Below are 14,697 nucleotides of genomic sequence, written 5' to 3' on the forward strand. Positions count from 1 at the left end.
GCTCTCTGGATTTGAGCCTTGCCCACACATGAGATCCAGCAGGGAAGGACCTCATTTCATAGGACTGGGCTGAAGCAACCTACTAGAGCTGGCCACGGGAGGGGCTACACCGAAATCCCGGGGGTCCCAGGTCCAACTCTACCTCATCCACCAGTCTGTTGGTCATGACATCTCCGAGGCAGATCTGTAAGCTGTAACACACAGGGATGGGGGTGCTCAGCTCAGAGGAAGCAAGAAGCAGGGAGTGTGGAAGCCCACCCTGGGATCGGTTTTCAAATATCTGAGTGGGACCATCAAGATAGAGGATCTGATTCAGCAAAGCCCCAAGGAATCAATTTCAATATAAACGAAAGACCCTCTAACCCTCAGGGCCACTCCCAAGCAACTTCAGTCCCCAGAGGGGACAAGTGGGGGTGCTGGCCACATTTCTGAATTTCCCTGCAATTTCTCTGCAAGGGCACTACTGGCATTTTGAGTGTGATGATTCTTGTGCACATTGCCCATGAGCTGCAGGAATTGAGCTTCCCAGTCCTGTGTCTGCTAAATGCCAGGGGTACCACCTCCCCTAATCATAACCCCAAATGTCCCTCCATTTCCAAAATTGTTCCAGTATCCTCTAAGGGATGAGTATAGTTGGCATTTGTGAGAGGAGGTAATACCCACATCACAGTGTGCCCCCTACCTACCCACCCTGACCCAAGACCAAACAGAAGGGAACGTGTAGCTCTTTGTAACTGTTAGAAACGTGCTTCAGTCAGAATACCTGAAACCAGCTACATAAAACTTGAACCACAAGCCACAATTCTATGTTACAACATTATCAAAATTGCAACTTTTTCATTAAGATGGAAAAATAGCCCTTCCTATTTGTTTTATTTTTAATTTTCATAGAAACAAGTTACACAGTATGGAGGAATAAAAGACTCTATAAAACTCCTCCACCTCCTAATCCCTGGCCCTCTGAGACGAGCAATGATAAGAGCCTGGAGTGTAACTTCTGCGCCTTTCTCCCTGCTCACAGGAACACATGCAGACACACAAACAGGAGGGAGCCTCCCTTTGAAAACAAATCAGATGATAGTTTACTCTGCAACTGCTTTCCCTCACTTGCTGATAAACCATGACTCTTCCAGGTCAATACACATAGGTTCCACCTGGCTTTTCTAATAGCTGCAGAATATTCTGTAATTTGGCAGTGACAAATTTATTCAAACATTCAACCAATGTCCTCTAAGATTGACATTCATGTTTCCAGTTTGGGGTTTTGTTTTTTTTGTTTTGTTTTGTTTTGCCACTACAGACACTTCTGCAATAAACATTTCAGGTGCTTTTATTTTATAGGAGATTCCTGCAGGTGGGACTGCTGGACCAAATAGCATGTAAATTTGAAATTTCAGTAGCCATTCCATGCCCTGGCCATTTCAGTCATCACACTGCACTGAGTTTCTGTGTTCTGCCCCAGAGTGTACCAGTCAGGATCCCTTGGACTTGGGCACCTGGCCATCCATTTGGAGCCTCACTGCTCGAAACGGGTGGGTACATTACCAGGAGGGCAGAAGGCAGACCCCCATGGTGTATAAACCTTGGGTTCTCTCTGTACCCCCCGGGCCCAGCTCAGAGCTGGGCACTTAGGAGACATCTGGGAAGGAGGTGTGTGGTGGGAAAGTAGAAAGGTGGGCTGGCTGGTTGCTTGACACATTGACCATGAAATCAGAGAGGGCTGCAGGTCACGGAGCCCCAAGCCCAGCCCAGTGCCCCTAGGCTGAGCTCTGCCCTCCTCCTCACCTGCCCAAGAAGTCATCCCTATCGGTATCCTCATCATATAGGTCCACCTCCAGGTCCTGCCCAGGGACTTCATACACTATTAACTGGAAAGAGAGAGAGGTATCTTGACCCGCAGGCCACAACAACTGATGAAGTAGACCTCACACATGACCCAAGGGGAATCCCATCCTGACTCTGTCACCTGCCAGCTGGGAGCCCGAGCCCCTGGGCTGGTTCCTGCCCTTCTCAGTGATCTGCCCCTCCCCTGTGGGGGTGAGGGGAATGGGGGAGGATTAGAGACACCATGTACAAGCCCACAGTAGGGCAGGTCTCAGGGGACAGAGACTGCTATTCGTTCTGCAGTGAGGCTTACCACTTCCAGAGCACTTTCCCATCAGATGCCCCAGCCCCCATGGGTCTGAGACACCTGGAAGCCTTCCTTTTATCACCACTTCTTTTGCTGCCATACCCCAAGTGTAGCAGAGCATACAGACGGTGTTGTGGGGATCATAGGGGGTCAACTAGGAGGTGGCCTCAGGAAGATGTAACCTAGCAGCCGCTATGGGATAGTGGTTGGGCTTAAGAACTTCAGGCTCCTGGCAGTGGAGACTGAGAGGACTGAGGCAGAACTGTGCCTCTGAGTTTCTCTCTTTTACTTTGATTTGAAAACTTCCACAAAGCTGACTAGGGTGGGGAAAAGAGGAATTCATCTACAGGCTAAACCTCCAGCAGGACCAGAGCAGCCCCACCTCTGGAAGCCTCGTTCCTATGGAAGTAGGAATTACACAGACCTCCCCAACTATATAGAGTTCTCTGGCCTCCCAGGCCCACTCCAGCCCAGTTGTTGCCCCCATGGATATGTAAGAGCCGCGAAGGCAAGGCCCTCCCTTGTCTGTGCTCAGCACGAGCCGGAGCAGAGCCTGGAGGGCATCAAGGGAGCCAAGAGTAACCAGGGACACCCTCACCTCAAACACTTCGTTCCAGGTGGGGTTCAGGTTCCTGTAGATGGTCCTGCTCCGGAAATGCTGCAGGCCAATGCTCACCTTGGCGTAGGGGTCTGACTTGCCTCTGAGTCCCAGGAAGTGGTCCTTCTGGGCCAGCTCCTCTGCCTCCAGTAAGTGGACTCTGATCACCCCCTGGAAAATACCCAACCAGTGGCTCACAGCTGCAACCTGGGCTGCAGCAGCCCCCAAGGCCTGGAACATCAGAGCTAAAGCCATCAGAGATCACCCCCTGCCCCGCATCTCACCCCCTCCATGGTCTGGATGGGGAGGTAGAACCAGCAGTGACGTTGCCAAGGCCACACAGCAGGTGATGGCAGGGCCCAGGCTGGAAAACAGTCCACTCCCAGCCCAGCCATGGCTCTCTTCTCTGTATCACGATGCCCATCCATGTCCCTGCCCACCACACCAGTCACTCCCGTCTCAGACTTGCCACATGAATGGCTTAGTCAATGGCAGCCACTTCCTGCTGTGCCAACAATCATGCCACTGAAGGAGGTTTCTGCCTTTACTCCAGCCTACTCCCTGTAACCTACCCATGGCCCAAGTCCCAACATCACTTCTCCCTGATACCCGGGGGCACCCACCCCTGTGGCACTGCCTGCTGCGGGCAGTGGGTCCCTGTGCTCACAAAGCCCCCTGCACTGAGTCTCACCTGGCACACCACCTTCCCCATGCTCACGTGGATGGTTGTTTAAAAAAGCAATGAAAAAATGTAACTCCAGAAAGAACACAGCATGAGAATTAGAAAAACTTAGGTATGCTTCCTGCATAGAATTTTGCTTTTTTTGTCTTAAATGCCAGTAAACATACATTTATTTACCCTTTTACTCAGCAATCCCACTTCTAGGACTATATTCCAAAGGTATATTGGCAAAAATATAAAAAGACATGTTGCACAGGCTATTCATTACAGCACTATTTGTAACAGGAAAAGACCAAACAACACAACTGCCCACCAATAAGGAACTGGCTAAATAAACTACAGAACATTCACATGGTGAAGTACTATGCAGCCATAAAAAAAGAATAAGGAAGGTCTCTCCAGTATGTGTTGTATGGAGATGGAATGATCTCCAAGACATATTAAGAGACAAAAGCAAGGTGGGGAAAACTGTTTTGTGTATATAGTATGTTATACATCTATCAAAGGAAAGGGGAATAAGAATATAAAATATGTACACACATAACTATAGGTATCTGCTTATACAAATAAAGCAAATAATGGGTTATAGGCTATATTTTGTAGGAATACCTTACCAGTACTACACTACTACTAGGGATGAATAATTAGAGGCTTATACGAGCTTTGGGATGTTTTATGTTATAATTGTTTAAAATTGAGAGTGATGATGATAGTACAACTAAGTGAAGATAATGTGAGATACTGATTGTTTACCTTGGGCAGAATAGATGCTAAGTGAAGTTAGGAACCCCTTAATAAGTCAAACCCATGATCTTGAGGCTTGTTCCTGTGAAACCTATGACTGTAAAAGGGAAGCTAAACCTTCCTATAATTATGCCTAAGAGGCAACTCCAGAGAACTTCTTGTTGCTCAGATGTGGCATTTCTCTAAGCCCAACTCTACAAATTAATTCATTAACCCCCACCCTACATGGGACATGACTCCCAGGGGAGTGAATATCCCTGTTGAAGTGGAACACAACTCCCAGGAATGAGCCTGGCCCTGGCATCGAGGGAATGAAAATGCTTTCTTGACCAAAAGGAAAAGAAAGGTAACAAAATAAGGTTACAGTGGCTAAAAGATTTCAAATAGAGTTGAGAGGCTATCCTGGAGGTTACTCTTATGCAAGCTCCAGCTAGGTATCCCAAATAGCCACAGTATGCCAAGCCCTAGACAACAGTAGTCCCGAAACACCTAGGTCCCTATCTGAGACTCTATAAAAGTTTCACCTACTAAGTTTATTTTTCAGAAACGTAAATCCACAGAGTGTTCCTATGGCAGACAAGTCATAAAACCCAGAGGCAACAGCCTCTTGAAGAACATCAACCTGATGCAGCCCCCTTCCCCATAATGTTGACTCCCCTTTTCAATATGAACAAGTTAGGGTGGTCACTGCCTAGACATCTCTTAAGATCAAGAAAGTGATTAAACGAGAGGAACAGGTGGCAACAGACAAGATAGGATTTAAAAAAGGATTATGAATACTAAATCTTTATATAACTGTGTGTGTGTGTGTGTGTGTGTGTGTGTGTGTGTGTGTACATACACACACATACTAGGGTGATAGGCTAGAAAGACATAACTGAAATGCTGGAAGAGTAACCCATAACATTCTTTGAAATTTACTCAACAGCTACTTGTTAAATTGTACTTTGAAAGTTACCACCTTTCTGTATATATCTTATATTGCACAATAAGAAATTAACTGAAACTGTGGAACTGTAACCCATAATATTCTTTGAAATTACCTATATAATTACTTGTTAAATTGTACTTTGAAAGTTATCACCTTTCTGTATATATGTTATATATCACAATAAGGAAATAACTGAAATTGTGGAACTGTAACCCTGCATAGCTAAATACATGAAGGATCCTGGGAGCTTAAGTGCTGAGAGCAGGGGTGCTCCAGAGCATGTCCCTGTGGCCTCACCCAAAGGTTAATATATAACAACTAAAGAATAGAGGTCCGCGGAAACTTACATAAAACTTAGTGTTCCATATCCTTAGAAACAAAGCATCCTAAATAACACCAACAACATCATGAGGGAGTCTTGCCTTGGAGACTGGAGTCTGGCCAGCTTCAACTTCAAGGGAACACTCTTAATTACGACAAATGTATTTTGGGCCTTAAAAGGGAAAGCCCATCTTGGATTCCCTGAAGCCTTTGCCTGCAAGGAGGAGGCACTTTGTATGGCTGATGAATTCCCTCTCGGGGCTCCAGGGACCACTGTAGAGTGAAAGGCTTCCTGGCGTGTCGCTTTTTAAACCCGTGGATGCTGCTGCCCGACTGGTGATGTATTCTCATTCTTTCTCTTTTGTTCTGTTTCTGTAATGTTTGAACTAGTCATTTAATCATTTAATTTCTTTAATATTTTCTTAATTTTGCTAATACCAATAAAATTAGCTTTTGAATTCTAATGTAGTGTGAGAGCATCTATTTCTTTCATTTGAATCCAATCCCATTCATTAAGTAAAACAAACCCATAACATTCTTTGTAATTGGCTTTCTAACTACTTGTTAAATCGTACTTTGAATGTTATCACTGCTCTGTATATATGTTAAATTTCACAATAAAAAAATTTTTTTAAATGTAAAACAAATAATGGAAAATGATGTAAGGATACACCATTACTTATAGGGAGAGGGTGGTATTAAGTGGAGGGAACAAGAGATAGAAGCCAGACTACTTAAAATATGATGTTATGTATATTGGACTTTGCAAGCATGCAAATATTTTACATAATTGTAAAAGAAAAAAAATAAGGTCCAAAATTGAAAATGGAATGAAACAAATCAATGTAAATATGCATAGCCAGCTGTCACACATATAGCAGAACTATTCCAAGTGACTAAAACATAATAGTTTGACAGTACATCCCAAAGGGGATGTACCCTTAGGACAGAATGTTTTCAGTAATTCTACATAGATGATGGTGTTTGTATTGCTATTCTGAGAGTGTGAAACATGTAGTATGGGATAAAGCAAATGTGTAATTATGTGACTGTGACGTTTTGAAGCTTTTTGAAAGAGAAGATCATGTTTTTAAAGCTAATCCATTCCTATAGGTGTGGACCCATTATAAGCAGGATCTTTTGATGAGTAGGATCTTAAATTAAGATGTGACCCACCTCATGCAAGGTAGGTTTTAATCCTCTTTCCGGAGTCTTTTATAAGACAAGGAAACTCAGACAGAAAAAACACACAAAAGCTGATAGAGAAAGCCCCAGAAGCCAAAAGCTGAAAGCAATGAAACCCAGAAGAGAAGGGAGAGACTAGCAGACACCACCATGTGCCTTGCCATGTAACACAGGGGTCCAGGATCACTGGCAGCCTGTCTTCAAGAAGAAGGTTTCGTCTTGATGATGCCTTGATTTGGACATGTTTGCAGCCTCAGAACTGTAAACTTGTAAACTAATTCCCATTGTTAAAAGACAACCCATTTCTGGTATATTGCTTTCAGCAGCTTTAGCAAATAAAACAGTGATATTTAACCATTGCTCGTATTACGGCATGGGAAAAGGGAGGTACAGATGTAAGAAGAAGTTAATTAAAATCTCTGGTCACAAAGATTTCTGGGAAGACGTTGGAATGAATACTCCTCCACCAAAACACCTAGAGAGCAGGCAGAAACTATCCAAAGCAGCAGCTCTGGGGCTCAGAAGAGCAGGGAAGGACCATTGCAACTAACAAGGAAGAGCTGGATGAAGAAACAAACTGCAATGGAGAAACTGCAGTGAGTTACTGACTTCAGTCGCGTCTCCCCCACCCATCCACCACCCCCAAGCCCAGCAGCTTTCGGTCGGCCAGTTCTTGCCAGCTGGCTGCTGTGGACTGGGAGAGACAGGGAGGCCCTCCCCTGAGAAAAGAGGGGGATACAGCACGTCTCCGATCCAAATGTTGGTCAGCAGAGTTTTCCCTCTGGGTCTTGAGCTTTGATTCTTTTCAGACAGGAGCCCAGGGTGCCCACATCACCATTGTTCCCACACACAGAGAAATTGCAGTGAGTGACTCAACTCCCCACAGCTCCTGGTGCACATCCCCACCCACAAGCCCAGCAGCTTCTGGTAGGCCCAGACCCTGCCCAGTTGGCTGCTGTGGAATGGGAGAGTCAAGTAAGCCCTCCCACCCAGGAACAGGGGGAGATGTGGCACAGTTCTGATCCAGCTGTTGGTCAATGAAATCGGACCATGGGTGAAATGACCCACAGCCTGGGTCATTTCTGGATAGGCACCCAGAGCACCATGGTGCCATTATTTCCACCTGCTTCAGAGACAGAGTGGACAGAGGGCTAAAAAAATAAGTTAACCTTTGTAAGGCTCTAGGGAATAGGTTGCTGAAGAGCACCATCTGCAGGGAAAGTAAAGTGCAGTCTTGGGAAGCTGTTATCCTACATCTCTCCAGGGCCCTTTGGAACTGGTCTGTATCCCCTGCATGGGATCCTCACCCTGTCTTGGCCAGGAAATACTGACAAACCAAATGCTAAAGAAGATCTTTAACATGAACCCAATCAACAACAAAATCTTAGACGAGAGAGGGAAACAAATTTTCAAAATAACCTTACCAAGATACACAGATGCACAGATACCAGTAAAAAATTACAAGACATACTAAGGAACAAGAAGCTATGGCCAAGCCAAATGATCAAATTGAAAATCAGAGGAAATACATAATTTGGAACAATTAATCAGAGCTGTTCAAACAAATCTCCTAAACAATTTAATGAGATGGCTAAAGAGATAAAAGATATTAAGAAGACACTAAGAGAGGATAAAGAAGAATTTGAAAGAATACATAGAAAAATAACAAATCATATGAAAATGAGACACTGTAGATGCAATTAAAAATATACTAGAGACAGACAACAGCAGATTGGAGGGGCAGAAGAAAGAACCAGCAAGTTAGATGACAGAGCAATCAAATTTGAGCAGACAAAAGAACAAACAGAGGAAAAATAGAAAAATGTGAGTGGGTCTCCGGGAAATGATTGACAACATGAAGCACTCAAATATATGCATCATAGGTTTCCCAAAAGGAGACGAAAAGGGAAAAGGGCCAGGAAGAATATTTGAGGAAATAAGAGCTGAAAATTTCCCAACCCTTATAAAAGACATAAATATGCAAATTGAAGAAACACAACATATTCTAAATAGAATACAGACCCACTTCTGGCACACACGTCAAATACCAAAGAGAAAGCGAATTCTGAGAGCAGCAAGAGAAAAGCAATTCACCACATACAAGGGAAGCCATATAAGGCTAAGTGCTGATTTCTCATCAGACACCATGGAGGGGAGAAGTAAGTGTTACAATATATTTAAGATACTGAAAGAGAAAAATTGCAAGCCAAGAATTCTTTATCCAGCACAAGTATCCTTGAAAAAAGATGGAGAGTTTAAAATATTCACAGATTAACAGAATCTAAGAGAGTTTGTTAACAAGACACCTGCCCTACAAGAAATACTAAAAGGAGTTCTGCCAGCTGAAAGATAGGATAGGAGAGTGAGGTTGGGAGGAGAGTACAGCAATGAAGATTATCAGTAAGGGTAACTAAAAGGATAAAAAGAAAGAAAGGAAAAAACAGATCTAACAAAAGCCAAAGGATAAAGTGGATGAAATAACAGTAATACATTTTAAGTTAACAGATAAACTCCCTAGTCAAAAGACACAGATTGGCAGAATGGATTTTTTTTTAAATGATCTTTCTATATGCTGTTTACTAGAGACACACTTTAGACCCAAAGATAATAAATAGTAACCAAACAAAAGCAGGGTAGCTATACTAATAACAGACAAAACAGACTCTAAATGCAAAAATGTTGTAAGGGACAAGGAAGGACATTACATATTAATAAAAGGGGCAATTCACCAAGAAGAAATAACAATCATAAATATCTATGCACCTAACCAGGGTGCTGCAAAGTGCATGAGACAAACATTGGCCAAACTGAAGAGAGTAATAGAAATCTCTACAATAATAGTGGGAGACTTCAGCACACCACACTCTTTAATAGATAGAACATCTAAACACAGGATCAATAAGGAAAGAGAGAATGTAAATAATATGATAAATGAGGTAGACCTCACAGAAATATATAGAATATTGCACCCTCAAACAGAGGATATACATTCTTCTTAAGTGTTCGTGGAACATTCTCCAGGCTGGACCACATGCTGTGGCACAAAGCAGGACTTAATAAATTTTCAAGGATTAAAATCATCCACAGCACTTTCTCTGATCATAATGGAATAAACCTGGAAATCAATAACAGAACTGGAAAATGCACAAATATATGGAGATTAAACAACACGCTCTTAAATGATCAGTGGTCAAAGATGAAATTGCTGGTGGTACTATGAATAATTGATTGTACACTTTGTATGACTGTATGGTATGTGAATATCAATAAAATTGAACTATTAAAAAAAAAAGACACCAAAAAAAAGACATGAAATTGCAAGAGAAATCAGTAAATACCTCAAGATGAATGAAAACAGGAACACAAGATATCAAAACTTATGGGATGATGCAAAGGCAGTGCTCAGAGGGCAATCTGTAGTTCTAAATACCTACATAAAAAGGAGGAAAGAGTGAAAATCAAAGACCTAACTGAACACCTGGAGAAACTAGAGAATCAACAGCAAGCTAATCCCAAAGCAACCACAGGAAAGACATAACAAATATTAGAGCAGAAATAAATGAAATGGAGAACCAAAAATAATAGAATAACACCAAAAGTTGGTTCCTTGGGAAAATCAATAAAATAGACAAACCCTTCGCTAGAATGGCAAAGACAAAAAGAGAGAAGAATAGGGAAGGAACTGAGACTGTGGAACTGTAACCCATAACAATTTTTAAATTACCTATATAACTGCTTGTTGAGCTGTAAATCAAGAGATGACACCTTTCTGCATGTATGTTCTATTTTACAATAATGGATATGGCTGAAGTTGTGGAACTGTGACCCATGACATTCTTTGAAATTTGCTAACTACTTGTGAAATTGTTCTTTGAAAATTATCACTTTTATGTATATATGTTAAAGTTCACAATAAAAAAAAAAAGATGCAAATAAATAAAATCAGAAATTGGGGGGGGGGGCATTGCCACAGTCTGCATAGAAATAAAAAAGAACATAAGAGGATACTATGAACAACTGCACGCCAGCAAACTAGGAAACTCAGATGAAGTGGACAGTTTCCCAGAAACACAGGAACAACCTACACTGACTTGAGAAGAAATAGAAGAACCCAACAAACCAATCACAAGTAAAGAGATTAAATTAGTCTTCAAAAACCTCCCTACAAAGTAAAACCCAGGACCAGATGGCTTTGTAGGTGAATTTTACCAAGCATTCCAAGAAGACTTAATACCAATCCTGCTCAAACTCTCCCGAAAACTTGAAGTAGAGGGAACACTACCAAACTCCTTCTATAAAGACAATATCACCATAATACCAAAGCCTGATGAAGATACTACAAGAAAAGAAAACTACAGTCCACTCTCTCTAATGAATATAGATGCAAAAATCCTCAACAAAATACTTGCAAATAGAATCCAACAACACATGAAAAGAATTATACATTGGACAGGCAGGGCAAGATGGCAGCATAGAGAGGTGTGGAATATCGTTACTCCTCTAGAGCAACTAGTAAATAGCCAGGAACAACTAGGAAATAGTCTGGAACAACAGTTTGGGGACATCCGTGACTGGACATGCATCATACACCAGCCTGGAATTGGTGGAATGGCTGAGATCACAGCATAAACTGTAAGTAAAGCTCCCCAAACTGCAGAGTTGGTGCCCCTCCCCCATCAGCACAGCAGGCTGAGCTGAAACATTCCCTCTGGGAAAAAGCAGCCAGTTACCTGGAATGCGGGAAAGTAACTCAACCAAGCTCTAATTGCAGTTTTTATTAACAAATTTGGACTAGTGAATACAAGCTACAAGCACAGATAAACCCAGATCAAACAGGAGAGCTATCTGAGGTTCCTCCTGGCAGAGAGTAGGTACGGCTCATGGAAAAAAAAATAGATAAATAAATAAAAACGGAGGCTTTTGGAGATGGCTGACCTCAGAATACTGGAAAATGACTGTGTCTCAAGAAAATGGGCACAGAGAACTGAGTACCAACACCAATTGACAAGCAAAACTGGAGTACTTGGGATTAAGTGTCACCCCCAGAGAACCTCTTTTGTTGCTCAGATGTGGCCTCTCTCTCTAAGCCAACTCTGCCTGTAAACTCACTGCCCTCTTCCCTATGTGAGACATGACCCTCAGGGGTATAAATCCTCCTGGCAATGTGGGACATGATTTGCAGGAATAAGCTTGGCCCTGGCATCATGGGATTGAGAAAACCTTCTTGGATCCAAAGGGGGATGAGAAAGGAAACAAAATTAAGTTTCAGTGGCTGAGAGATCTCAAATAGAGTCAAGAGGTCATTCTGGAGGTTATTTTTATGCATTATATAGATACCCCTTTTTAGTTTTTCGTATATTGGAATACCTAAAAAGAAATACCTGAAACTGTTAAACTGCAAGCCAGTAGCCTTAATTCTTGAAGATGATTGTATAACTATATAGCTTACACTGTGTGACCATGTGATTGTGAAAACTTAGTGGCTCCCACTCCCTTCATAGAGAATATGGACAGATGAATAGAAAAATTAGGAAAAATAATAAATAGGGAGAGATGGGGGTATGGGATGTTTTGAGTGTTCTCTTTTACTTCAATTTTTATTCTTATTCTTTTTTGTGTGTGGTAATGAAAAGGTTCAAAAATTGATTGTGGTGATGAATGCACAACTATATAACGGTATGTGAACAATTGACTGTAGGGTATGTGAATATATCTCAATAAAATTGAGTTTTAAAAAAAAGAATTATATACCATGACTAAATGGGTTTTATCCCAGTTATACAAGGGTAGTTGAACATAAGAAAATCAATTAATGTAATATACCACATTAACAAATTGAAATGGAAAACCACATGATCATCTCGGCTGACACAGAAAAGGCATTTGACAAAATCCAGCATACAGTCTTGATAAAAAGACTTCTAAATTAGGAATAGAAGGAAACTTCCTTAAAATGATAAAGGGCATATATGAAAACCCCACAGCTAACATTGTGCTCAATAGTGAGAGACCGAAAGCTTTTCCTTTAAGATTGGGAAGAAGAAAAGTATGCCCACTGTCACCACTGTCATTAAACATTGTGGTAGAAGTTCTAGCTAGAACAATCAGACAAGAAACAAAAGGCATCCAAATTGGAAAGAAAGAAGTAATCTTTCACTATTTGCAAACAACATTCTCCTATATTTACAAAACCCCGCAAAAACTATAATACAGCTACTAGAGCTAATAAAAGAGTTTAATGAAGTGGCAGTCTAAAAGATCAACGTGTAAAAATGCGTATTGTTTCTATACACTAGTAATGACCATGCTGAGGAAGTTGTTTGGTTTGCTAAAGTTGCCGGAATGCAATATACCAGAAATGGGTTGGCTTTTTCAATGGGGATTCATTAGTTACAAATTTACAGTTCTAAGGTCATGAAAATGTCCAAATTAAGGCATAAAGAGGAAGATACCTTCTCTGGGGAAAGGCTGCTGACATCCCAGGGTTCCTCTCTCACCTGGGAAGGCACATGGTGACACTGCTGGTCCTTCTCTCTCCTGGTTCTAGTTTCAATGACTATCTCCAAATGTCTCTGGGGGGTTCTCTCTAAGCTCTCTCTCTGAGCTCTCTGAGTTTCATCTGTCTTTTATCCTCTCATAGAGCACTCCAGCAAGGGGATTACCCACCTTGAATGGGCTGGGTCACATCATGGAAATAACCTAATCAAAAGGTCCTACCCACAATAAGTCTGCCCCCCACAAGAATGGATTAAAAGAACGAGGCTTTTCTGGGGTACATAACAGCTCCAAACCAGCAGAGAGGTAATCAAGAAAAAATTCCATTCACAATAGCAACTAAAAGAATCAAATATCTAGGAATAAATAAAGCAAGGATGTAAAGGACCTGTACACAGAAAACTACAAAACATTGCTAAAAGAAATCAAAGTACCTAAATAAATGGAAAGACATTCCATGTTCATTCATGGAAGGCTAAATGTCATTAAGATATCTACCCTACCTAAGTTGATCTACAGATTAAATGCAATACAATCAAAATTCCAACACCCTATTTGCAGAAATGGAAAAGCTAATTATCATATTTATTTGGAAGGGAAAGGAGCCTTGAATAGCTAAAAACATCTTGAAAAAGAAGATTGTAGTGGCAGGACTCATGCTTCCTGACTTTAAAGCATATTATAAAGCCACAGTGGTTAAAACAACATGGTACTGGCATAAAGATAGACATATTGATCAATGGAATTGAATAGAGAGTTCAGAAATAGGCCCACAGATCTGCAGTCAATTGATTTTTGATAAGGCTCCCAAGTCCATTCAATTGGGACAGAGCAGTCTCTTCAGTAAATAGTGCTGGGAGAACTGGATATCCATATCCAAAAGAATGATTGCCTTCCCCTATCTCAACCCCATCCAAAAATTCACTCAAAATGGATCAAAGACCTAAATATTAAGAAACAGTATCATGAAACACCTAGAAGAAAATGGAGTGAAACTTCTTCACGATCTACTGATAACAGTAGTTTCCTAGACCTTACACCCAAAGCACAAGCAATGAAAGAAAAAAATAGATAAATGTGACCTCCTCAAAAGTGAATACTTCTGTGCTTCAAATGTCTTTTCCAAAGGAGTGAAAAGGCAGCTGACTCAATGGGACAAAAAATTTGGAAACCACCTGTCTAACAATAGTTTGATATCCAGATAATACAAAGAAATCCTACAACTCAACAATAAAAAGACAAACAACTCAATTTAAAAATAGGCAAAAGCCATGTTCTGGTTTCAAACTTTATACCCCAGGTAAGCTGTGCTCTTTTAATTCAATCTTGTGGGTACAGACTTATTGTGGGTGGGATCTTTTGATTAGATTATTTCCATGGAGAAATGATCCCACCCATTCAAGGTGGGTCTTAATTAGTTTATTGGAGCCCTTAAGAGAGCTGACAACATACCCAGATGCTGGGAGACATAGAAAGAAACATGTCTGGAGAAAAACTAAGAGAGAAAATCCAGAGTTTGCCCTGGAGAAGCTAAGAGAAGACCTCCAGACACTTAGAGAGAAACCCCTTGAAAGAAACAAGCAAGGATACACAGAAGCTGAGAGAAAAGC

The 14,697-nt window shown here is 41.5% G+C and overlaps 1 protein-coding gene across 5 annotated transcripts in view; it reads right to left on the reverse strand.

Annotated features, from left to right (window-relative positions):
• Positions 1 to 14,697, reverse strand: part of ESYT3 (extended synaptotagmin 3) — a 90,064-nt gene that overhangs the window by 12,146 nt on the left and 63,221 nt on the right. For all 5 annotated transcript variants that reach the window (XM_037844154.1, XM_037844164.1, XM_037844148.1 and 2 more), the window contains 3 exons: positions 2,730 to 2,900; positions 1,786 to 1,868; positions 143 to 191 (listed from right to left, as the gene is read on the reverse strand). In XM_037844154.1, the coding sequence (XP_037700082.1) occupies positions 143 to 191; positions 1,786 to 1,868; positions 2,730 to 2,900 (303 nt within the window). The remainder of the gene's footprint in view (positions 1 to 142; positions 192 to 1,785; positions 1,869 to 2,729; positions 2,901 to 14,697) is intronic.

Source organism: Choloepus didactylus, chromosome 1, assembly GCF_015220235.1.
Source record: "Choloepus didactylus isolate mChoDid1 chromosome 1, mChoDid1.pri, whole genome shotgun sequence".
Lineage (NCBI taxonomy): Eukaryota > Metazoa > Chordata > Mammalia > Pilosa > Megalonychidae > Choloepus > Choloepus didactylus.